General features: G+C 39.3%; 1 protein-coding gene across 1 annotated transcript; it reads left to right on the top strand.

The window, feature by feature from the left end:
- The first annotated feature begins 1,408 nt into the window (after positions 1-1,408).
- LOC117294278 lies at positions 1,409-27,557 on the top strand. The gene is made up of 3 exons (XM_033776639.1): positions 1,409-1,725; positions 25,345-25,829; positions 27,471-27,557. The coding sequence occupies exons 2-3, from the start codon at positions 25,434-25,436 to the stop codon at positions 27,555-27,557; spliced, it is 483 nt and encodes a 160-aa protein (XP_033632530.1). The 5' UTR covers positions 1,409-1,725; positions 25,345-25,433.

Consider the following 27,557-nt stretch of genomic DNA (forward strand, 5'->3'; position numbering starts at 1 on the left):
GACCGTGCACGTCTAATCGCTCGGTGGCGCGTACTACTAATAAGTTTGCAGCAGAGCCGTTTCTGGTTTGCAGCAAAGATCATAGAGCGCCATAGGCGCTATACGATCTTGGTTTGTCCGAATTCACTACCCCCCCCCCCCCCACACCCGACGTAAATTATACGTGCTGACTCAAATTGATTCGGATTTAATCTAATCTGAATTATGTAGTGGCACAGCATCTTAGTGGCACAATTTTTCAGAAGAAAGCTCAAAACGGGAGAAAAACAATCTGGCACGGGGAGCGAAACTACAAACAGAATCCATGCAGGGCTTCGGTCCGGGGAATCTAGGCCTAGACATGGTCATTGTGAAAGGCAGAAGAAACCACCCGGCCAATCTTAAGTCGGCAATCTTCATTTTATGTTTGGGCATTAGAGCGTTCGGTGCACCTACTTTGGTGGCGGGTGAGCCAAACCCATCCCGACAATTAGGTTGTGTTTGATCCGAAAGGAAATATTATTATAGGCATAACATAAGAAACAAGCATAGTACCGTAACTGTACGTACAATAGTGCAGTAAATGCACTAGGGCCCATAACAAATTCAAGAACACTCAATTAAAACAAATTTACATTCAAGTAAAACAAACAACCACTTTTACTCACACCCTATCGCCGAAGTTCGTAATTGATTTGACTTGGTTTGTCAATGTTCTAATAGGAAGCCCTATGGTATTATATATCGTAATTAGTCGTGTATAAAGTATTACGGCGGAACCTGAGGTCCGGTGGAGGATGTCCACAAACTGAAGAAGGACGTTGAACACATTCAAGACAACATCAAACCACGGATGGTAGCCTACAGTTATCCAAGCTTTATGTTAAAATACTCTGGAAAGGGTGAATAAAAAAAAAAAAACATATTATTGTTAAACTCCAGTGTTTCTGATCAGCAGGGTGCGGGGTGCAAGTCCAAGTGCTAGCATCTGTGTTCCTGGGAACGATAATATTTTACCACTGTGGTGTCCAATGACCCATTGAGCCTGTATGTAAAATAACCCATAGCACTTATCATGAAAGAGTACTGTGGATTAAAAACCCCGACCCCACCCCCTGTGTTTAGTGGTTCACCATTTGAAGGACAAACTAATAGTAAATGCACATTACAGCGCTACCCAGGCTTGCGCGCTATTATGATGAAGTTCACTTTCAACCAAACGAAGAAGAGTACGAATCAAAATCGAAACACCATACTATTTTCGCAAAATAACAGGATAGGATGCTTACGCCCTCTGTAGTTCGTTCATACTACATCGAAGCTGAATCTGTCGCGCCGTTAATTCATCTAAGTCGAGCGTTGCCCGATCTCCTCTTCTCCTTCTCAGGACTGGACAGCGATAGCATTCATTGATGCACCAGTGTGCTGATCAGGGACGTAGTGCCGTCAAGTGCTGATCCATTGGCTTTATACTAAAGAAGTCAACGAGGACGCGGGTCCCCGTTGCTTCTTCTACTGGATGGGTTGTGGCAGTTGGTGAAGTTGTCCATGTGCGATAGATTGATTTGGGTCTAGGCCGTCAGGGGTGGGGCCGTCAGGGGTGGCCTTCGCTTCCAAGTCAACTGGATATTCTGCACACCTTCTTATAAGATTATGTAGCCAAGGATTTACCGCTATTTGAAGAGTCTACCTATCCAGATTTTAATGACCTCTTCAAAGTTAACTTCTTGTGTATCAACATTCAAGGTAAACCAATAAGTTTCATGTGATTCTATTGTCAAGTAGTACACAATTTCTGTGATTATTTTTGTAATATCGTTTAGAAATGGCTCGATTTATTACAGTTCAACATGCTCTTATTATACAAATAAAGTTGCGTGCCGAAGTTTAACTTGAGTGCAGTCTCGAAAAAACGGAAATTAACGTTACAAAGAAGTAAAATCTTTCGACACGTGGTGACCAATAGTTTTACCGTTGGTCATTATCTATGGAAAAACACCTGAGTCATTCTTACATGTACTTATTATTTAGTTCATATTTACTAGTTATTGTATTTTATTTCGCACGAAATAAACACAACTTACCATCCACTACAACACAATCCTTGAAAATCTGTCCGTAGCTCATACACCAAGCGTATCAATGAACCCCGGCTTTAGGTCACGTTTCTTGTTATCGAATGCCTTTGACCGCCATCAGTCTCTGCTTTACTCATTGTATTAAAGTCAATGGACATGTAGTTGTCAAAGACCAGTCTTTTTACTTGGTGTATCTCAACAAATGCATACATTTGAACTCTATTGATCGTCCAAGTTGCGAGAGAATAATGAAATCAAAAACGCCCTTGTCACACAAGTAGTGTGTGCTTTCAGATGCTTGATTTCGAGACTTCTAAATCAATTAATGAGGTCTCGAAATCAAATTCATTTTAGTGAGAAATTACTTCAGAGGGAGCTGTTTCTCACGATGTTTTATACTAGCAACAGCTCTCCGTTGCTCGTTACGAAAGTAAGTTTTATGCTAAAAATTATTTTTAGTGAATATCGATAGTGTCCAGTGCCTTTAAGGCTCACATAAACAAGAAATACTGCGATGTATTTTCGTTTATGATGAAAAACCCGACCACTTTTCTCAGCTTGGCCCTTCTCTGTGAATACTCTCGGGTCAGAATGGACCTGGACCAGGTTTCGTGGGGCCTGACCCCTTTTTGGCACCAATGACACAGAAATGGTTCAAACTAATGCAGATCATGAGTTTAAGGCATGGTATACAAAACCACCATTGTTTCATAGATCTGTTTGCCTCAGATGCACGAGAACTCAGATTCAAAGTGTCTATGTGAAACCATTAGAAACTTCTCTAAACGTCACTTCAAATGGGTCATTTCTAACAATGTTTTATAATTTATAGAGCTCTCAAGTGCTCTTTTTCAATTTAATTCGGTTTAATATATGGACATTTACTTGTGGGGGTATATAACTTTAAGTACACACTGCCTTTAAATCAAGTTTCCTGGTCCCTGATCCAGAAATGGGTCAGCCCGACCCGGAATCCGGGTCAATTCACCCCAGAGTAAACCCCCATGATACCCGGAGAATGTGACACACAATTTGACAATGATGTGTTTATCTCTGAGCATGCGTTCTGGAGTTGACGGAACAGCTCGGCTAGCAATTTGGTTAATTTTATGATCATAATAACAAATAACCACAAACCTTCTATAATTTTTTTTATAGGAATCACAATTGGTAGGCACTTTCATTTTCTTTTAAAGGCAAAAATAGAAAATGTAGATGGATCGGACGATTTCTGCATAACTGAAAGACTAAAAATCGTAACTTTTGGTTTTCGAATGTTTAATTATGAAATTATTAGTTTGTTGAAGTTGGAACCATTCAACGAAAAAACATTTATAAAAAAAAAAATCACCAATACGTTTTTAAATTTTTATATTGGTATTGATTAAAGGCACTGGACACGTTTGGTAAAAATTTAGGCTTCTCAAAATATATGTTAGCATAAAAAAAACTTACTTGATAACGAGTAAAGGAGAGCTTATAGTATTTATATACATTGTAAGAAGTTAGTGACTCAATCTGAAGTAACGTAGTTTTTGAGAAATTAATTTTTCTCATTAAAATATTTTGAATCTGAGAAAGACTTCAGGCCTAAAGCCTTTCTCCGGCGTCTGGAAGCACACACATTTGGGCATCAAACTTTCACAGTTTACCGTTAACTTATTTGGTTCATACAAATATGTTCGGATACACAAATATGAGAATACCGGCTGACAATTACCAGACGTGCCAAGTGCATCTTAAAATAAACACATACAAATTTCACAAACAGGGGACATTATTAATAATAATAATAATAATTACAGCATTTAAGGGCGCTAAATACGGATGTTTCTAAGCGCAACCAGATTGACAAAACAGATGGGTTTCAAGTTGAGATTTGAAAGTGTCCAATGAAGGAGTTGCTTGAATGTGGGTGGGTGGCTTGTTCCAAAGTGTTGGAGCTATGACTGAAAAGGCCCGATCTCCATGGTGTGTCATGGTGCGGGGTCCCGGGGGAAAGCTGGAAATGAGCAATATTGATACCTTCCTGCGAACTTCCTGCGAAAGGTGTTTAATAAAAACACCATCCATTTTGAAGTCGAAGTTGCGTGGAATCCGATTGGTATGGCAAGGCTCGCCGTTTAATCACGCTGTCAAAATGAACGTCTGTCATTTGAACTAAACAACAAATCAAAAATGCCCATAGACCTTGGAGTCATCGCTTTAATTCCTCCCAGTCCAGTCTCACACTGCTCTTACTATCGGCTGGTTCGCGCAGCTTGAGTTTCTGAAATGTCTTGAAGGAGAAAAGAAGTAAAGACCTTCTCATCATTAATATCAAATAATTATTATTCAGCCTTCGGGATCGGTTATGTCTGGCAAATTTTAAAGTGGGTACTTGGTGTGAAAGAATGTGTGAAATACTTTCTTAAAGGGACAACACAACCTTGGGTTTGGAAAAGTACATTCTCAGATCATCGACATAGCTCATGCAATGTGTAGAAAGTCAAAGTTGTTAATTTTACGTTGTAACTATTATGTGAAGCTCCCGGTTGTACAAAGTTTTCAACAGTTGTTTGAAAAACATATCTCCATATAGTCAGTTGTTATTTTTTTTTTATAGATAAAGCACACTTCACAGCAACAAACATCTCTCACACGTCAAGTTTTAAAGGTGTATTATCATCATGATGATTTTCCTAAAAGTATTGAATCATATACGATGCCTCTTATTGTGACGGACATGTCGCAAAGCTACGTTTGAGGCAGTTGAATTTGGTTAAGCCTTCATAATTTAGTTCAAGTCGTACCGTATTTCTCTATAATACAACTGCCAGGTTCTTGAGAAGGGAATCTCTCCGAGTTACGATCGACTCTTTTAAATCACGCGGACTCTATCCCGATAAAATCGCATTCTCCAATCGCCTCTTCGACTGATAAGCTTAACCTCACATGAGAAAGAAAAGTTCACGTTGAAATGTCGTTCACCTGGGCGAATACTTTTCAGATATGCGTTTCCAACGTGTATAATATTTGGATACTTCATTTAAAATCGTCGGACAATAACTGCAAACACTGGGGTGTTACAATTTACACCACGGAGTTATTTTAAAAGATGTGTCTTCGGTCACAATGAGGTTGTTATAATTGTAATTGATTAAAACAGAGGCGAAATAATGGTACACCAGTGAGTGTGAACTTACGTAAATTATTGTTTTATTGTTATTTTTTATTTTTCCCCCCTTTCTTTCTGATCAAGGCTCCTTTGTTGAGCAAAGATTTATAACCTTTTCTTAAGTTATCACAGAACCGGAGAGGTTTTCTTGTTTTTCTCCCATTAACCTTGATATTCAAACTTGGAGCAATTGATCACGACGCGTCTGAAATATTAAACATTCCACTCCAATTTGTCCTCCCTTTATGTATACTGCTGTATAGTTATGCTTCCGACGCCGAGCAATGTGAGCGAAATTTGATACAGTATCCTTAAACAAAAAAAACTGTGCCTCTTTTTGTGAAGATTTCATGTTAAACCGGAGGCCATCCTCTTGAGAACGAGGTGAAAGACCTACTTCGAATCTCGTCACCAAGGCCGCACAATACCCCGGCACTCTTAATTCTGATTACAAACTCGCTCCCAGCATAATGATAAACGACAGGTTTCTAAAGTTGATACCCGAAGAAGACGAGCATCGGAAGTTCCACAGGGCGCTATCCTTTGTCTGCGGAATATATATTAAACAAACAGACACACTGTAGAGCCAGCTAACCCTATACCCTCCGCTGCAACGCCTCCCGTGTGCTGTTGCACCTTGCGGCATTTCATTGGCAGCTGAAATTCTCTCGCATTCTCTCGTTCACTCTCTCTCTCTAGACAAGTGAAGAGATTCATATAAGAACCAAGGCGGACCAACATTTGATTGATTGATAGGTGATACATATATGTTACCGTCGTACAAAAACGCTATGACTTCCGAGGCAGTAAAGTATGGTTCTCTTAGCGTGTTGATTGTCTACAAAAACAGAAAGAAATCCAAACAAAATGTGCGTTTTCCCGAAGCGGAGATGTTTCCAATTGGTGAGTTGTTTCAACCAAAGGCAAAGAGATCTATAGGGAAGTATATATCTGTGTTCGATAACTTGTCTCATAGTCCCTGTATACAGAAATCTGACTTTGTCCAAGAATATTCAGCAAGATATTTTGACCGAATGTTATGAACTATTACCGACATGGACCAATATGTCCGACACTAGAAACTTGAACCATTCTGTCCGACCAACGACAAACCAAAATGTTATTTTTGTTTTTACACATTGTGCCTGACCAGCCATTATGTCCGGCCCACTGTATCCCACTATGTCCTGTTCCTGTTGTGTTTGACAGACCATTAGGTCCGACCCATTATATCGGCAAAAGCATTGTGTCTGACCCAATTTGTCCAACAAATCATTATCGGACCCATTAACGTCCAACGGACCTTTATGTCTTCAGAGAAATATAAACCATTATGTCTGAACTACTGTGTCCGACGAACGACTGCGTCCGACACGTTTACGTTCTTCGAACACTAATGCCACGTCCAGTGTTTTACATAAATACGTCCGGAGTTGATCCGTCCAAATAACCATTGTCTCAGACCTATTACGTTCAACAGACCATGTCTGACCTATTACGTCCGACAAACCATCATGACTAAACCAATAATGTCCAACCTAATGTGCCTGACGGATCACTTTATCCGTACATCCTTGTTTTAATTAAATCTCATTCCCCTATAGCCAGTTCATGACTGTCTGTATAGGAATCTTTTCCCTCTATCATGCCACAGCTTCAAGGCAGTGGACACTATTGGTAATTACTCAAAATACTGTTCAGCATAAAACCTCATTTTGGGGAGAGGTTGATAGTATAAAGCATTGTGAGAACGGCTCCCTCTGAAGTGACGTGGTTTTCGAGAAAAACGGTAATTTTCAACGAATTTGTTTTCGAGACATCAAAATACGAATTTGAGGTCTGGAAATCAAGCATCTGAAAGCACACAACTTCGTGTGATAGGGTGATTTTTTTCTTTCATAGTTTATCTCGCAACTCCGACGACCAATTGAGTTCAAATTTCACAGGTCTGTTATATTATGCATATGTTGAGATACACTAAGTGAGAAGACTGGATTTTGACAATTACCAATAGTTTCCAGTGTCTTTAAGGAAGCCTCGTTATGGGTAGAAGCAAAGAACCGTGAGATTTGGTAAGAGGCTGCATCACATCAGCCTCTCTTTCAATAACTTATTTATATTAGGGAGTATTTGATTGTACATATGCATTTCGGTTTTGTGCTGCAAATTACAGATTTGAGTTTAACACAATCTCGAGCAAGATATTGGATTGTATTATTGTTGGTTGTATTCTTGCTACTGTAGTATTTGGTTCCCCTTCTTTTAAACTGCAATCGCTGCTCGTTGCAGCCGGGCCGCTATGTAGTCCACATGTTGTCCGTAAATCCAAATGGCTCAAAATTAAGTTTAAAATAGTCATAGTGTGTGTTTCGGGACGCGGTACGTATGGGGCAACGAAAAATACTTATAATTTACCTAAACTTGCAATACCTCCCGTGTTATTGGTTATACGAGTTGGTCTGAACCACAAATTAATGTGTTTTTTTAAACACCAGTCATCTTAATTATTTTACAGGTGATGCGCAAAATATATTTATTAGCGAAGATCAAAAGAATCTCGTAGTTTATTAATGTCTACGTTCTCATGTTTGTGCCAAGAAATGAAGGGGAAAGGCAAGGGTTCTGAAAGGAGTTACTGTGAGCCTGTATACGCCATAGATGATAACATAATTATTTACAGTTTCGTAATGCAAGGGAGCCACAAACTTGAAAGATCATCGGTAATAGGAATTATTGTATTCACAATGAAATATTTATAAAACACTTTTAAATAATGTATAATTAAGCCCAAAGGATGGTACTTAGTTGGCGGTTTCGATCCCAATTTGTGCAGTGTGTCATAACCAGTGCACAAACGGATACCAGGAACTTCTGAACTAATCGTGGAAACCGTTCTGCTCTAGAGCAAGTATTGAGGAAATACAATACATATTACTTCAAACACTTGTATTCACAGTGAATGGAAAACAAGAGAGGCAGATCCGTTGGACAATGTATGGTAGTTCAACATTATCGTAGGACGTTGTCTATGTCGGACTGGGGACTGGGGCGCAACAACAGGTCTGTATTGTGATCTGGACCCAAACTGAAACAAATCACAGGGAAAACATGAATACTGTCATAAGTAGTCTACAACACTTTGGCATATTAACCAATACAAATATCTCTCAAACGCCTTTCACAAAGATGTTTCAGCAAAGATGTCACTAAAGAAATTTCGATCTGTTACTTTCTAAAAATATCGCGACTTTGAAAACCGGGTTCCAGAGCTCAATCAAGTTGAGCAGTCGTCGTTTGTTAGTTTACGATGACAATTGTGATCTTGTGAATGATTAAATATGATTTGATTTAATAGTAAATCATCAACGTATTTCATTTGATTCTGATTCCTAATTTCTCTAAGAAGTCCCAGTGTTTGCCTATATATTTACATATTTGTTTATGTATGTTGTTACGACCAATTATGCCTTTGAGAAAGACTCCGCTATGGTCAAAACGTCGGGTCAAGAACTACAAATGCACCTACCGAGATGCCCTGCCAGCGAGACCAAGAAAATATTTTAGACTGGAGAATATTGGCCATGGCGGCTGGATAAGGTAAACTCGAAAAACTCGGACGAATTACATGTTGCAAAGGGCGTGACCTCTAGGTGTGTGTGACCCGGAAAGTGCTCAAACTGACCCGGAACCAAAGAAACTGACCCGGAATCTGGGACAATTCTAATAGGTGTAAATCAATGGCGCCATTTTGTCGTTTCAGAAATAGATGGCGTTTCAGAGAGAGTTTGTAACGGTATGTTTTTCATATTGAACCTCAGCAGATTAAACATTTGGCATACATTTTTCTCTGTTCAAAGTTTTCTGACCAACATTTCATTTCTTTCATATAAGCTAGAGTTGCTCCAGTCTGGATTATTATGGATATTTCGGGAGGTATTTATTTTGCAGAAGCTTTCATACACAGATGTAAACAGAGCTTGCCCAATCTAGCATCTACAATAAATCAGAACATGAATTCAAATCCTCTGATCTAGGCAACCTGGATTTCAGATAAAAAACAAAAAATGTTGAACTATTTTGAATAAGTCGTCATTGAGACTGACGAGTTGCTTCTAAAAGTGAATGGATGCTTCTCAACAGAACATGAAACTAGTGTGTGTTTAAAACCTTCCGAATTCAATGAGAGGCACTCGAGTAAACAAAACTCGTACAAAGTCTTCACTATAGTCACCTTTACTATGTATCCCCTCGGCAAACTCGCTCGTCAAAGTCTTCACAATAGTCACCTTCCCGTCAAAGTCTTCACCATAGTCACCTTTACAAAGTCTCTCCTCGTCAGACTCGCCCCGTCAAAGTCTTCACCATAGTCATCTTTACAAAGTCTCCCCTCGTCAAACTCACCCGTCAAAGTCTTCACCATAGTCACCTTTACAAAGTCTCTCCTCGGCAAACTCGCCCGTCAAAGTCTTCACCATAGTCACCTTTACAAAGTCTCTCCTCGTCAGACTCACCCCGTCAAAGTCTTCACCATAGTCACCTTTACAAAGTCTCTCCTCGGCAAACTCGCCCGTCAAAGTCTTCACCACAGTCACCCTTACAAAGTCTCCCTCGTCAAACTCACCGCGTCAAAGTCTTCACCATAGTCACCTTCCCGTCAAAGTCTTCACCATAGTCACCTTTACAAAGTCTCTCCTCGTCAGACTCGCCCCGTCAAAGTCTTCACCATAGTCACCTTTACAAAGTCTCTCCTCGGCAAACTCGCCCCGTCAAAGTCTTCACCATAGTCACCTTTACAAAGTCTCTCCTCGGCAAACTCGCCCTGTCAAAGTCTTCACCATAGTCACCTTTACAAAGTCTCTCCTCGGCAAACTCGCCCGTCAAAGTCTTCACCATAGTCACCTTCCCGTCAAAGTCTTCACCATAGTCACCTTTACAAAGTCTCTCCTCGTCAGACTCGCCCCGTCAAAGTCTTCACCATAGTCACCTTTACAAAGTCTCTCCTCGGCAAACTCGCCCTGTCAAAGTCTTCACCATAGTCACCTTTACAAAGTCTCTCCTCGGCAAACTCGCCCGTCAAAGTCTTCACCATAGTCACCTTCCCGTCAAAGTCTTCACCATAGTCACCTTTACAAAGTCACTCCTCGTCAGACTCGCCCCGTCAAAGTCTTCACCACAGTCACCCTTACAAAGTCTCCCTCGTCAAACTCACCCCGTCAAAGTCTTCACCATAGTCACCTTTACAAAGTCTCCCCTCGTTAAACTCACCCCGTCAAAGTCTTCACCACAGTCACCTTTACAAAGTCTCTCCTCGTCAGACTCACCCCGTCAAAGTCTTCACCAAAGTCACCTTTACAAAGTCTCTCCTCGTCAAACTCACCCTGTCAAAGTCTAGCCATGACTAGTGACCCCTTTTTTAAATTTTTTTTATCCATACACCGATGTGTGTTAGCACTGTATACTCAGTACTTTCTCGAGTCCTGTGAAAAAATATCACAGGCGTTACTCGGGTGGGATTCGAACACACGACCCTTGCAATTCTAGAGCAGTGTCTTTCCAACTAGACTACCGAGGCTAGTTAGACACAGGTCATTGAGGCGTTTTCTGGATAGTTTCGGACAGCATGATCAACAGAACTCCTCTAAAGTATTATTCTATGTACCTCGTTGAGTTCTGAGTGATTCGAGCATATTTTAATGTTAAGCCTCATTATTTCGACGATCCAAAATGTTCTCCTGTTGAAAAGATCAACAGGCTTGTCTTCATTTCGGAACAAATTTACGGAATGATACAAGTACTAGAAACCAATCGAAAAGGTCACACTATACCTGGTGTGTGGGTGTGTGGCCAGGGAGCATGGGCGTGCAAGTATCGACCCTGTCAAGAAAATCGATTCCGATGAGATGCTGTTATTTGGGTTGTGTCGAATCGTCCGTGCCGTAAACATGCTCCACGCATCCTCGTGCTAGATCAAAACACTTTAAGACTAATATTTAACAGCATCTCTTGATCAGAAAACACAAAGGAAGATTTCCCTTAGGAGTAAAGTGGTGACCGGTCACTTCACAATGTATTGAACACGGTTAAAGGGTAAATTTGAATTTTTGCTTTCATTCTAACGAATTCAGTCTTTTAGATTTACTTTGCGGAGGCGAGTTGCCCTCCAGGTATTTCTGATTGGGTAGTCCAGAAGTTTTTCTTTTTCGATATTGCAGCTATTTCCCCAAGAGTGTTTGTCGTGGTTGAGCTTAGCCTACAAGATATGCCTGCACGATGGTGGCACTAGGTAATGTACTAGATGTGGTTGTTCAAATCTGCCATTATAATACACGGTTAAAGGGTAAATTTGAATTTTTGCTTTCATTCTAACGAATTCAGTCTTTTAGATTTACTTTGCGGAGGCGAAGTAGGAGCAAAACGTCAACCCCGAGTTTCCTTGAAAAACAGATTATATGAGTTTAACGGGCAACCAAAACGGCCCGTACTCTATTTATTTATTCATGTTTACTCTTACTTATGTTTTGCTTTACTCCGTAATACATGTAACTGTCGTTATTCTTATATGAAAGTGTGGAAATAAATGTATTCTTTAATTGAATTGAACAAGACTACGCTAGCATTTCCGAGCAAAACACTGGGCTTTTTACTGTGATTAACGGCTCCCTCTGAAGTGACGTACTTTTCGAGAAAGAAGTCATTTTCCACGACTTTGATTTCGAGACATCAGATTTAGAATTTGAGGTCTCGAAATCAAGCATCTGAAAGCACACAACTTCGTGGGACAGGGGTGTTTTTTTCTTTCATAGTTTCCTCGCAACTCCGACGAACAATCGAGCTCAGATTTTCACAGGTTTGTTATTTTATGCATATGTTGAGATACAGCAAGTGAGAAGACTGGTCTTTGACAATTACCAATAGTTTCCAGTGTCTTTAATGGTCATATAATTAGCCCAAATTCCAAGACAATCATTCGGATTTATTACATCAGAGTTGTGTACAAGTTGACCCCGATCAAGTTGACTAATGCTGGGTCATTTAGCATACACTGCATTGAACAATAAGAGTCGCTCCTTTAATCGGTTCGTTACAAGTTGGCACTTATTTCATCCCGCATTCCTTGAGATGGGTTCGATTTCTCGATCATCGAGCTAAGATAGCCCTCACAGAAAAACGCACAGAGCGGATGCAACTCCCGGTAAAAAGACACCGCATCATGTTGACTCTGTTATCCCACACAGGCACAGTGCAAATGGTCTTATCCAGTGTGCTAAAACCCTCTCTTTCTCCATCTTGAAGAAAATAACCGTATCCTTCACGTTTCTACCCTGGATATTTATTTCCCCAGACGGTATGGCTCGCATTAAGGTATTATACGTCTTAAGAAATAACCCGTAAATCTGTGTGTAAGTCAAATGCCAAGGCTAATAAGGTCAATTTATGAAAAGCATCTTAAAGTCACCTGGAAGTGGTATTTTTTTCAAAATAAAGCTTTTGTCACTAAAATATGTGTTTTGATGAGTGGAATGTGAATAAACAGTTAACTAAGGTTTTAAAAAATCAGTTCTTATTTTATTTACAAATTTAAGAGTAGACCCCGACCCGAGAGGGCGCTGTTCGTGACGTCAATCGAGGCAGACTTTGCCTGTAATGCGTAGAGTAAACACAATTGCAAAGTACATGTACGGACCAAGTCGTGAGTTTGTACGTTTCAAAAAAAAAATTGTTTTTGTTTTTTCCGGCAATGCCGACCAGGTGTATTGCTGCTGCATGCAGAAAAACACTTTATGAAATGTACCAACTCACGACTTGGACGTACATGTACTTTGCACGTGTGTTTACTATACGCATTGCAGGTAAAGTCTGCCTCGATTGACGTCACAAAAGGGGTAGGCGGAGTCAGCCCCCCAAACAACTTCATATATTTTTTAAACATATAAATCGTGACAAACAATTACTAAAAAAATAGTTTTATTGTTCGTAAGCATATACTCTTATGTTTGAAAGAAAACAAAATCTGGTTCCAGGTGACTTTAAACCATTCCTGACTAGGGTTTTATGTGAAAAGGTCTTCTTTGAATTGCAAAGGAAAATGCAGGTTTCACGTTGTTAAGAAGAAATTGAATGTCTTTTCATTCACAGATATAAAATATACCACAAGATGTACAAACAACGTTGTTACATTTGGATCTAAAATAGATAAAACAAACATAACATTGGAAACGAAGAAATCACATTCCAAATAAAACACTTTACTCAGTTGATCTGTACTTGCTCTAAGAATGAATAACTAAAAACTCCTTATTCTATGAGCCCATGTTCCAGTCCTAGCTCGGACTCATCGCGTGTGCAGTGATTTGATTCTGTCTCATTTAGTCCATTACGTGATAAGTTAAATGCGTAATAGTACAGACCCATATTTCTATAGCTCTATATATAAAATCTGAATGATTCTTTCTCTTTAATGGTGACGTCATAATTGAGGGAAACGGTGATAGTCTCGGAGGGCGGGTGCAGAAATGGCATTTTCTTTTGGATGTGGTATCAAATCCATGCTGACTGTCAATACCTTTCGGAGCTCCCACCCCAGGACCTTTTAGAGAACATCTGGGTGTCACTGCCATAGAAGTAAATATGCATTAATTCAGCTGCACCTTAATGGTTGATACCTTACGCGCTTCAGAGAGAGAACAATCAAGTGCCACCCCTTGCCAGCAATTATCACATTGTACCTTCATCCACGGGGAGTGTCAGAGGATTTAGTCCATTTGGGACGGCCTTGTACGCTCGTCATCCGAGGGGATGAGACTGCCGTGAACGCTCGTCGATCCAGTAAGGGGGATTGGGGGGGGGGGGTGGGGGCAGTGCCATTGGGTTTAGTTCCTGCAGGACGGGGCTATCTTATAGAAGATACACCATACCTCATCACCTCATGGATTCAAAGACCATGGATCTTTGACGAGTTTGCTCTTCATGAAATCGTTGACTCTGGACCACGAATTTTTTCTTTATACTAAATTTTGTTTGTATAGGTAACTGCCCTAAGCGCATAAACAGCCCGTCCTTAAAGTTTCGAATACCAATCTGTAAATTGTCGTGTACAACTTTCAGATTGTCTGCCAAACAATGACGAGAAATTTAAGGTCCGTCGACAATGGTGCTTGTATTGGAGGTTGGGGTTACGTGCACTTCCTGGATGGTAATATGTAACGTTTTGAATTTTGAGCTTAATTTAACATGGCACATATCGTGACCCTAAGTTACATAACAAGTATGTTCCGTGAATTTCACCTGACCTATGACTTTACGTCCCATTCGAACGACTAAGCAATGGTAAAGTAAATCTTGCACAAGGACAGAAACATGCAGCCTGGCTGGAAGTCAAACCCTTACTCTGTGAGCGACATCATAGGTTGATATTTCATATCATTCCACTTTTATACCATCTTTAATGCGTACCAGTTATGATCTTGGATGTTTTTTGTTGAGTATGTTTAACTGACGTGATGGTCTGTCTCACGAAGTGAGCCATCGTTATATCCTTCCACGTGGCTGATTAATTCCCTTAATTTTCCCGCTCTTTCCTATTAGTCCATTATAGTTGTCTTGTTTGCTAACGATCGTGCGTGATTGAAACTAATTCAGAAATAGGTCGAGCGAATACGGTTGTTTTCTGCTCTATTTGTTGGTTGTTTTTATGGTGCCCCTAAAATTGTAAAATTGTATTGGCCCTTTATCTGTCACGTTTGTTTCTTTTGTTGTTGTAATGTCAGTCGTAGACGGTCAGACAAACGGACAGTCCGAATGGTTTGCGAATAGCTTGTCAACGTGTAATTCTGTTATTCTCAGGTCACGTTTCGGCGAAATGCAATTCAAATTGACATTGAAAATATGAGGTGTTTTACTCTCAAATCGGTAACTACAATGGACTCAAAAACTCTGATACGAGACTGGTTTCTCGCTATTGTATTAATGTTCATATCATAACAATATGACGTGATATTACATTGGTTTAACATTAAAGGTGTTATATCCATGATTGACAGGGCTTACAGCATAGAGCCACAGACAGTGCTCATGTTTTGTGTGGTCAACAATTAAAGGTTTTGGGTACTTTTTCCATATGTCCATAGATTTACATTAAACTTATACAGTGTTTGAAGATAATGCTAGTGGAAAGCTTCCCTTCAAGTATTACTTACTGAGGTGCTGTAGTTTTTGAGAAATTAGTAAAGCAATAATATGAAAATACGTTTGTACATGCTTAAAATAATTTTCGTCTCATGAGACGAAAACTATTTTCATGACATTGTTTTACCCATTTCCCAAAAACTACAGCACCTCAGCACGTAATATTTTCAAGGAAGCTTTCTACTATCATTATCTTCAAACTGTGTAAGTAAAGTGTAAATCTGTGGACATCGTGGTTTTTGTCCTACAAAAAGTACATACACCCTAAGAACAAACCTTTGACATTGTTTGCTTAATCTGTTGTGTGAGTCAGGAGAAACTTTGAAAAACAATGCATGCTCAATTTTCAGCGTTTAAAAATATTCTCCTTTAACTTGTTAATGACAACCAAAACTTAGCTGTTCATGTTTTTAAAGGTATTCAGAAACAGTTTTCTCGATTATTAAATCATTTCAGAGTGAAATATTTCACACACAAAATGGTGCTACTAGTATGAACAAGTATCAAGATTATAACATCCCAGTGATTTTTGTATCCTTACTAATACACTGTATAAATAATTTTAGGCTCGTAATTAACAAGATCTTGTTGACAACTAATAATTGTCTTCTTTGAATTGCCCCTAACTTATATTCACGAAAGTAATGAAACGTTTGTTCCAAATTTCATTATATTAATTTTTTTAAACTCAATTGCAGATCCCTGTTTATTTTCTAGTAAAACAAATAAATTGAACAGAAACACAAACGCAAAAAAAACCCAACAAACTACACCAACAATAACAACAAGCAAAGATTGCAGCTTAAAGGCACTGAACACAATTGGTAATTGTCAAAGACCAGTATTATCACTTGGTGTATCCCAACATATGCATGAAATAACAGCCTGTAGAAATTTGGATTCAATAAAAGGCTTCTGGCCAGAAGTCTTTTATTATTTAGTGAGAAATTACCTCTTTATCAAAATCTACGTTACTTCAGAGGGAGCTGTTTCTCACAATGTTTTATACTATCAACATCTCTCCGTTGCTTGTTACGAGGTAAATTTTTATGCTAAGATATATTTTGAATAATTACGAAACGTTCATTGTGCCTTTAATACATTGAATTCTTTGTAGAGATTTTCCAATATAATTGTGTGTATGGGTTACATTGGAATGCGATTCATGTTGATGCATATTAAACATACGGTTTCTCTTTATTTTAAAGGCAGTGGACACTATTGGTAATTACTTTAAATAATTATTATCATAAAACCTTTCTTGATTACGAGTAATGGGAGAAACAGCTCCCTCTAAAGTGACAGAGTTTTCGAGAAAGAAGTAATTTTCCACGAATTTGATTTTGAGACCTCAGATTTAGAATTTGAGGTCTCGAAATCAGATTTCCATGGTGACCATGGTACGACAAGGGTGTTTTTTATTTTATTAATATCTTGCAACTTCGACGACCGATTGAGCTCAAATTTTCACAGGTTTGTTATTTTATGCTATATATGTTGAGATACACCAACTGTGAAGGCTATAGTCTTTGACAATTACCAATAGTGTCCACTGCCTTTAACCCTGCACACGTTGACCTTCCCGGTTTAGGTGCCTCAAATAGCCCTAGCTACGCGGTACCGGTACGTTTTACCTTTTCATCGAATCTCGATTTAGAAAATATGGGTTGGAATTTGCTTATGACCAAACAACCTTACACCACTATGACCTTTGCTCTCATGATGTGTGTTCGTTTTGTTGAATATCACATACAAAATGACATTGGTTTACACATGTTAGATCTTACATAGTAGTTAATGTTATAAAACAATACAATTTGTTTAATTTGAGTTTTGCTTTCTAAATTCTTGTATTGATATTCTAGACGCGAAGCGGAATGAATCGGGCATTAAGATGCATGAACCCTTCACCGTTCACCATATCACATACACCCTAAAGGTCTCCAACCACTTCGTGATCACTATGTCATATTTCAAATTCCCCTGCGTCTGAATTTGCATTATTCACTTACATGCATGAATGAACAGGACAGGGTTGTGCTTATTTATGAATACATTATAGCCACCTTTGCCTGCGTGATGAACCAAAGGTTAAGCACTACATCGCGTTTTTGTTCTTTTTTCTTCTTAAAAAAGCAAGTTGGACACTTCACCGTGTGCTTCGAATTTGCATGTTTTGTCGACAAATATTCGTTTATTTGCTAGCGTACGACAGGGTACATCACACGAAGTGAACAACGCTGTCAATCACCCGTTTTATGATAATGTGCTCAGACAGAAGCTTAGCCAGTTGAAAACAAAAACCTAAGGAAATTATCCTTTTTATGTTCTCTGCGGGAAATCGTCAGATACACGGAATTCTTCAGCTATGGAACAAAACACATGGATACCGAAGAAAGGATCTTTGCGTTAAAAATACATCAATTTGCAATTTTCTGTTTACATTGGTGTTATTTTAAAACCCTAAGATGTTTTACTTAACTAAGTAAAAACTTTGATTCTTTATTCGTTTGGATTCTTTATTCTTCGTTCTTTCTTCGTCTTTCTATGCGTGACATTGTGTCAATTTCCACCCCCACTTGTTGCAGTGAAAACATAGTGGTGCCAATTTAAACACCCCATGTTTGTTTGTTTGTTTGTTTGTTTGTTTTAAACCCGAAACCATCCTTTCGTTTCAAAAACAATCTTTTGATTTCATATCAAAGCTGGAATGCTGAAACACATACCTTTACTTCTATGACTTTAATTCAGATTACGTTCTGGAAAACAAGTCGGTCCAGGTTCAGCTGTTGAATTATATCAACTACAATGCGCCGTCCTTGACGTACATTATTTGACGAAGCCCATTACTGGATTCCTAAATTATCAAATAACTTTATCGTATTGAAATGCACCACAGGTTCTGAAATTATTGTTACGGATATAGTATAATTATTTGATATATTCGCCTTTTGTAGATAATTATATTTTTAATAATTGTTGTTATAATTGGTATTTTTATCTTAAAGGCAGTGTGACAAGGCTGTTTTTTCTTTCATTCATTTCTCGCAACTTTGACGACCAATTGAGCTCAATTTTTCACAGGTTTGTTAATTTATGCATATGTTAAGATACATAGTGTCCACTGTCTTTAAAAAACATTTTGTGACGTTTCTCTTTCATAATGTCAAGGGATCTGTAGGAAATCACGAGCAAACGTTTGTCAACAGAGCTAGAATGGGCTAAACATCATACCATACAAAACGAACCACATTAAACCGATAATATTTTGAGAAAAGTTTCTCTGATTCCGAGGAATCCAATCCGATGATAGAGATATTGAAAAACATTTCCCAAGACCGACACATCAACAACGAAGTACCTAGGTTATCATTTAATGGTTATCACAAGGCCAAGACACCTTGCGATAGCTCTAGATTCCCACACCTTGGTATGTGACACCTGAGACAGAAATACTCATCCACGAACCACAAGTTTTGCTTCCATGTTAAATATTACCAGAAATGAAATAACATATTATTCAAAACGATAACATTGGGTAAAAAAACAATACCTTATACAAAGAATCACTAAAGCAAATATGTACAAACTCAAAATATTAAATGCCCAATGGTTACTTTAACCTTTTTAAAGCAGTGACACCTTGGCAAATTGCATGTGTATATTCTTAATACTTCTCACTGAAACAAAAAGTGTACCAACTCACCAGTCATTACGGTTTATATACCACGAATACAGACCCCTTTCATTGATTGGCGGGATACGCGTCACGTGCCATCCTTTATTTTGCCATGTGCACCCCGAAGCTTCGCAAAGTAATATAGGAGTCCTACATGGATATGACGCATCAGACTCTTTTGCAGCGTCGTATCAAAAATAATTGTTGCCGCCTGTTTGTCTGAATGAGGTAAGGTAGTGTCGCGCGGGGCAGTATGGATGGTCGAATTTATGTGTCTACTTGGTGTTTATTGTGTTTTTCTTCGTTAATTGACAAGGATCGATATGTGAGATTCATTTAACAAATATTGAATGCATTTTGTTTGACAATGTCGCAGAGGATAATCAAAAGGTGCAAGTTTGACTGTCCATTATTGATTGAGTAAATTTGGAAGAAAGCCTCGTCGTGTGGGTTCGAGTCCTGGTTGAGGCATTTGTGTTTCGCAGAGCGAGAGACTTCTGTTGCACCACATCACCGGGTTTAATTGTCACTTTCAATTTCAATTTCAACTGTGGTTTAATGTAACATGAAAACAAACACTGCACTATAGTTCACTATATAGTTCAAAGACTAAACAAGTCAAGTTTACAAAGATAAAATATTGCGTAAAAAATGAAAGATTAAAAAAGGTAAACACATAACTGCGTGGATATGATATTATAATGATACAAAGAGTACACCTTGCTCTATTGTTTGGACTGCATTCTCAGAAGGAGTCTTTACATAAGGTGTCATAGGGTACCTTTTAAGACACTGGACACTATTGGTAATTGTCAAAGACTAGTCTTCACAGTTGGTGTATCTCAGCATATGCATAAAATAACAAACCTGTGAAGATTTGAGCTCAATCGGTCATTAAACTTGCGAGTTAATAATGAAAGAAAAAAACACTCTTGACACACGAAGTTGTGTGCGTTTAGATGGTTGATTTCGAGACCTCAAGTTCTAAATCTGAGGTCTCGAAATCAAATTCGTGGAAAATTACTTCTTTCTCGAAAACTATGGCACTTCAGAGGGAGCCGTTTATCACAATGTTTCATACCAGCAACCTTTCCCCATTACTCGTCACCAAGCAAGGTTTTATGCTAATAATTATTTTGAGTAGTTACCAATAGTGTCCACTGCCTTTAACCTGATGGCCGAATAACAATAAAGCGTCGTCGTCTTTGCAGTTGTTGTGAATGATTAGGTTAGACTGGCGTTATTAATCCATCGCTGCTGCTGCAGTTGGGAGTTAATTGATATTTATATCATTTCTGGCGTTGACAGGTGGTGACATTATGAATTTATTCTAAAGAAAATATTAAAACATGATATTCTTTGATAAATTGTATGTTATTAAATCCCACGCTAGAAGACGGTGTCTAGACGACTGGATAGAATTGATCGCTTTCTAGTTGGCAACGATGTGTTATCGCTGAAACAACAACCTTTGGACTTCACTGAAATCTACAGCCATGAGCCGGTTAGTGAGTGGTTAGTCCGTGCGTGACGCACACGCTTTCACGGTGCCTTTAACGGTTCATGGAAATCATCCAACCATAAGTTGTCTCTCTTCACCTAGGTGGATAAATGAGGACTTGTTGGTGTTGATGGTTTTGATTATTTTCTTTGCAGATCATCATCTGCTAGGGTGTTTGCTAGAGGTGTTTAGTCTTTGAGGTGTGTCTTTGAATGTGTGTCTGTTGTTGGTGCGTTTTGGGGGGTATTTGTTGGGGGTGTTTGCTTGTTGGAGTAATTCGAGGTTTGGCGATGGTATCTCCACGATAAGACAGCGTGTTTGACGTAAGAAACAAACAGCATTTTGTTTTGTGTGACGACCAAGCGATCTTAGTGAATCTTGTTTATTTTGAATTAAATGTACCTATGTCACTTAAGGCTCTTGGCACTATTGGTAATTACTAAAATTAATTCTTAGCATAAGACCTTACATACTTGCTGACGAGTAAGCTGTCATTAGTATAAACATTGTGAGAAACGGCTCGTTCTGAAGTAACGTAGTTTTCGAGAAAGAAGTAATCTCTCACTAAATTATTTGAATTTGATTTCGTGACCACAGAATTAGATTTCGAGGTCTCGAGATCAAGCATCTGAAAGCGCACAACATGTGCAACAAGGGCGTTTTTTCTTCCATTATTCTCGCAACTTCGACGACCAACTGAGCTCAAATTTTCACAGGTTTGTTATTTTGTGCATTATGTTGAGATACACCAAGTGAGAAGACTGGTCTTTGACAGTTACCAAAGGTGCCCAGTGTCTTTAAGTTGAGAACGGAATAAGTACCAAATCCAATATAGGTTCGAAAGATAGATGGCCATTCAAAGTCTGATTAGTTTCATACTGTGACATACCTGGGAGATAGTACAAGTTGGAATCCCTCATACCCACGTCTAGATGCTAGAAGGTAATTCGCAATGTAATCACCTGGTGGTCAGAGTAATATTTGGGTTATCTCTAGAGCACATCTTCTAAGATTAAACCTGTACAATAGAGATCGAGGGGAATAAAATGACTGTCTGTGGTGGGAACTGCTCAATGTATGATTGGGTACCGAGGGGAACTTGATCTATATGAGCTATTGTCTAGACGGTTTCAGCATGGAGATAGAGCTGTGTTTCGTTACATACTGTTTACAGTGACGTCATTGGCGTAACAAAAACGAGTTGATTTATAACTCAAGTTTGAACGTCCCAAATCGTTTTAACAGGCCACAAGTAAACATGTAATGGTAGTTCTATTGTTTTTGCCTTGTAGGTAACAATGGATTTGACTATGGTGGTTCGTATAATAATAAACTGCTCACAAAAAGTAAGGAAACTTTTTTCAATCCAGTATATTTGTTATTATTTATTACTCTCTTTGTATATGGTATATATCAATGCAAAGCTGAACTGTTCCTCTTTAAGATGATACCACAGTTGCAATGATTACATGTTGCTGGACTTGACCACGTTAATGAGAATGAGACAACGTCACAAATCAAATGTGCCAAAACTAGCAATTTTGTGTTATTGTAATTCAAACAAGCAAGACAACATACTGATCTTAATCCACTTTATTGAGACAAGAAGTTTGGTATAGAGCAAGACAACTTACTGATCTTAATACACTTTATTGATACAAAAAGTTCAGTAACAAGTGAATGATCCGAAGGCGTTGACGACAGCCTGGCACCTTCTTCTCATGCTGCACACAGGTCTTGTGATGCGCTGATGATGAGGGATCGCGCCAGAACCACCAACACATCAACTGTGGCTGACCTAACCAGGTTCCTTAATAAAGAATGGAACGCCAAACTGGTCCCACAGATGTTCCATGGGATTCAGGTCTGGACTGTTAGAAGGCCAATCCATCCGGTGCACCACAACATTTTTCAGGTAGTCACCAGTCGGGCTTGATTGGGGCGAGCGTTGTCATCTTGAAAGATGGCATTTGGTCCAAGAGTCTGCAAGTATGGGACTGCATTCGGCTGTAGAATATCGGTTTGCAAATACCCATCAAACAAGGTGTTTTTCGTTAGATGAGGGTTAATTGTGTCCGATGAGCTCACTGGTGCAAATCATTGTGTAAACCATTGGTGGTTCTGAAAAGCTTGATCGATTCGATTATTGAGCATTACCTATTGACCATTCACAGACAACGGTAATTTTGGCACATTTGATTTGTGACTTTGCCTCATTGTTATTCGTGTAGCCAAGTTCAGCAACATGTAATCATTGCAAATATGGTATCATTTTAAAAAGGAACAGTTCAGCTTTACATTGATATATACCATATACAAAGAGAGTATTAAATAATAACAAATATACTGGATTGAAAAAAGTTTCCTTACTTTTTGTGAGCAGTTTAGTAGTCGTTTGGAAATGGTAAATTCAGAAAATCAACCTCCCAAACGTCCGCAGTGTGTGATTACTACCAGAATGATCAAGGTGCATTAGCTATAAATTATGGACATTGCGTCACGTGCATTTTATGCCTAGACTAAAATTGGTTATATGCCATTGGCTGCAAAGTAATTGACCGTTAAAATGCCCATTTCTACCAAATGGTCACATTGAGTTAGAATTTCCCCAAGAGAATTAGACCCATTCGAATGTGTACAGGGGCCTATTAGTCAGTAACTTGAATTTATTAATTATTTTTGAAAAATAAAATCGATGAATCTGCACAAAAGCGTAAGACAAGACTGAAACCTCAGCGTTTCGGTGGAACTTCAGGCAGGCAGACTGAGCCTAAATCGGAGCATAAGCTTAAGCCTAGGTATAAGTCGGGGCCCGAGCCGTAGCCTAAGACGGAGTAGGCATAGTGTTATAGAAAAAGGGCATTACGGGACCAGTGGTATCCACTAGCTTGTGTAATAATAACGGAGATCATAATACACTATACATTGCAGTGTTAAAACAATACAGGTTAAAGGCAGTGGACACTATTGGTAATTACTTAAAATAATTATTAGCATAAAACCTTTCTTGATTACGAGCAATGGGGCGAGGTTGATGGTATAAAACACTGTGAGAAACGGCTCCCTCTGAAGTGACATAGTTTTCGAGAAAGAAGTAATTTTCCATGAATTTGATTTCGAGACCTGAAGTTTAGAACTTGAGTTCTCGAAATCAACCATCTAAACACACACAACTTCGTGTGACAAGGTTATTTTTCTTTCATTATTATCTCGCAAGTTCGATGACCGATTGAGCTAAAATTTTCACAGGTGTGTTTTTTATGCATATGTCGAGGTACACCAACTGTGAAGGCTAGTCTTTGACAATGACCAATAGTGTTGACTGCCTTTAACGTTGAGTGGTGACACGGGGAGGCACACTACGCCCCTGTGCCTGGAATGGCTACATGGTCGTACTAACACCATTGGTTGTCAAGTTAGAATACGTAACATTGTCAGTAACAAGAGAATCATTCTTATCAACGTTTTTTTTTAATCTGAAAGGTTAATTTTTAAAGAAAAACTTGGATTTGCTTTACTGAAAAATGTTCAGTTTGAATTACCGTGATAGGTGCTTCTAAAATTGCCATTTGATTTTCGATTGTGACTGTTTTTTTTATTTGAATTATTGTCAAATCGATTACTAGTTGAACATTTTTTGCGTCAAAAAACGCGTCAAACACGAACTAAGAATTGCATAAAATCTACATTTTAAAATGATGACATTTGTCTTAAAGGTTATGTGATTAGTTACAACAAAAATTCTTAACTCTCTGAAGAACTGAGATATGTCTTTCTTTTTCTCAGAGGAGAATTTTGGAAAAAATATAATTAAATAATTTCGTTTCCAGCAAAAAAAAAATGTTGCGTCAAGATCTTCACCTTAACTTTTAGAAGTTTCAAAGCAATCATTTGGAATCTGATATTTGTGGTATTAGTGTTGATAACAGATGGCTTAAATTATTGCCTCAGGAAATGGGAAATGCACGGGGTTCAATTTAAGACCTATCTAAAGAGAAATGCCACTGACTGATAGGGTTGTGACATCACCGATGTCTAAGTGAAATCAGATACCACTTCACCTCTCCTGAACTTAGTGTTTATAAACGTGTAACGGTCGTTTGCGCTGGTAATTGCTTCCTCTTGGCGCTCTGTATAGATGATTTAAGTTACGGCGATTTATGTTGGAATGGAAAATGACGTATTGAGCGAAGGCTAAAGGGAAACAAACGCTGCGAGTATCATCCACGCCGACTGTGTGCTTCTCTGCATTTAGCTCAGACTTCCACTGCAACCCGTTCATTTTCGTCTTGAAGTTATGAGCGTATAGCATACATTCTGGTTTATAATTCAGAAATTTAATAGAAATTATGGTTGTTTCTTGTTTGCCTAGGATAAAGTACTTTGAATATTGTGTATACGGGTTGGTAAGATTTAAACGGTATTAGGATTGGAAAAAATGATGTGAGAAGAACCTCATAGTTACCCCTCCAGAAACCGTCTGCACTTAACCACTCAGTAACACTGCAAGGTCATGTTGGACAAATTCCATTCCACTCTCGCGGCTCGAGTGTTAAGCTAACCTTTCTGAGAGTGCGTTTTTCCCGAAACAGTGACAGTCCACTCCAAGACTCAACTACTTTCATAATTCCAACCTATCTTACTCGATGGCCTTTTTCTTCATGTATTTTGAGTTTTAGTGAGGTGACTGCGGAATTTTTATTTAAAGCAAATAGAGAGTCTTCAAGTATTGAATATAATACAGTCCTTGTGATTGTTTCCACAGGTGCTTTCACCATTCGATTACGATGAGAGGAAGCTGACTACATCTTTGGGTAGCAACGGGACCTCAAACTGAGGTACTGCTAGAACATCATGGGGGACCCCAATACAGTAGCGTTGTACTACGTGGGGTGCGGTGAGGTGTGTAGTTCACTACCCGGCAGGCACATCGAGGGCCTCATTCATCTACTACTCCTTCGGCACCTCAGAGACGAGATACAATCCTCAGATGGTATTGAAGCATTTTCTCCGACCAGACCCCTCGGTGAGGCTATCGGGAGGCGGGTGGACTTCCTCCAGAGCGGGGACTTCAGCGGCCTGCGAGCCGTCGACCATGAGACAGGGGTGCTGTTCCTGGGGTCGAAGTGGTATGCTGTCGGTCAGTGCTCTGCTAGCACCACGCTAAGGCAGTGGTTCTCTATCACGGTGGGCTACACGGATGATAAAGAGTGGACTTGCTATGTCTTCAGTGCTCCTTCCAGGCGACAGGTAAGTCCTCAAATTTATATTAGGAAATGTTAGAAATGATACAATAGAAATGTGTACGTTCTCATATTGGTCTCCAATCTTGTGGAGTACATCAGAATTTAAGTTGTGTTATACTTCGGCTCCATATTTAGCTAGTACGATTGTTCAGGGTGTCAGTAATAATCAACCTGTGTATAGGTTTATAGGCTTATGACAGTTAAAATTCGGTTGACGAATAGAATATGACTGGCACCGCAAAGATAGATATTAGGGAGCTTTCGATTCGGGACGGTAGGCCCACATGACGGAAGGTAGCACAACGCAGTGGTCCGGATGCTCACGCTCGAGCACTCCCGTCGAGTATGTTGGTGTCATAGAATTGACTCAAGTCTCAGTGCAGTGCGGATCTTTTTTCACTGTCCCATCGCCTAAACATCAGACAACTTTTGCGCGGCTGGCATCCCCCAACCTGTGCCTGGTCATTCTCGGGACCACGATAGCTACATTCTGACGTCGGATATGATTAGGAACCTCTCTTACGAGGACGGGATTAGAATCAAGTCTAACGGTGACACGGCCCACTTGATAACTGTGCAGTGCTTAAAAACCATAAAAAAACGTGTTCAAAATTACACCACTCGGTCATGCGTACAGACCGGACGTTGTTTCACCCCGAAATAGTTCTCAAACTATGATGGCACATGCGCCGATCGATTTTTCCGCTCACTTACACTGATCTCTAGTATAATCAGTAATCCCTTATCGCCTATCGTTTTCCCAGGAAAGACCACTTATCAATTATCATAAATGAGCGTATTTTCCTTCTTTCTCACATGGGCGCAACCAACCAAGCGCTACAGTACCCTCTACTTGTATTGCATACAAGTACGTGTACTGTGTTACCAGGTCAGCTCCACGCGTTCCGTCTTCCGTCTTTGTTCAGGCAACCACTGAGTGCATGATCGGTTGGAATTGCACCACGTGGGAAAGTAGGTAAAACAGGCCAATACTGATGCTAAATGGCGTCATCTTCCCTGGAAAAAAATACGCTTAGAATTTGTTACCGTCCCCTCGCTCCTCCCCTCCCGAATCGAAAGCTCCCTAGTGACAAACCATGGAGACCGCCAACGTTGGGGCTAGATGCCTCAGTTTAGTTGGTAGAGCGCCGTCATTTTAATCCGTATTTCGCAGGTTCAAATCCCGCTCTGGTGATTGTTTTCTTCTTCAACCCCCCTCTAAAAAATATACTAATGCATTAGATAAGATTGTAAGCAACAGGGGTCGCTGGTTCAAATCCCGCCCTTGTAATGTTTCTTTGTTCAACACCAATTAACTAAAATTTACCTCTACAAACAATTTAGTTCTCATTGTGGTTTATTTCCGAATATTATTATACTTTTAGTCTTAAGTTGTATGAGTAGAGGCCCTCTACCTTTGTAGACAATGCACATAATCATCTCAAAATAAATCAGTAACATTGTCAAACACGGAGTGAATATTGAGAGGGTGTACATAATGTTATTATAACTAAAGCTGAACTTTTAATTCGTAACTTTTACAATTAAAATATTAATTTGGGGGCAAAATTGGCCAAATCCCAGAAGTATCGTCATTATTATTATACTTTCCATACAAATCTTATTTACCCTACGTATTGTGTAGAGTGTAGTAACGTCCGTACTAGGTCTTCCCTGCGCTACCTGCCACTGCGTTGAGATCACGTACTTCGACCCACCGCGAAACCTTTAA

This window comes from Asterias rubens, chromosome 9 (genome assembly GCF_902459465.1).
Source record: "Asterias rubens chromosome 9, eAstRub1.3, whole genome shotgun sequence".
NCBI lineage: Eukaryota > Metazoa > Echinodermata > Asteroidea > Forcipulatida > Asteriidae > Asterias > Asterias rubens.

Excerpts from the sequence above, each read along its gene's own strand:
- LOC117294278 (XM_033776639.1), top strand. The coding sequence starts at position 25,434 with ATGGGGGACCCCAATACAGTAGCGTTGTACTACGTGGGGTGCGGTGAG. Across the intron at positions 25,830-27,470 it reads GTGCTCCTTCCAGGCGACAG|AGTGTAGTAACGTCCGTACT; the intron begins GTAAGTCCTCAA and ends CGTATTGTGTAG.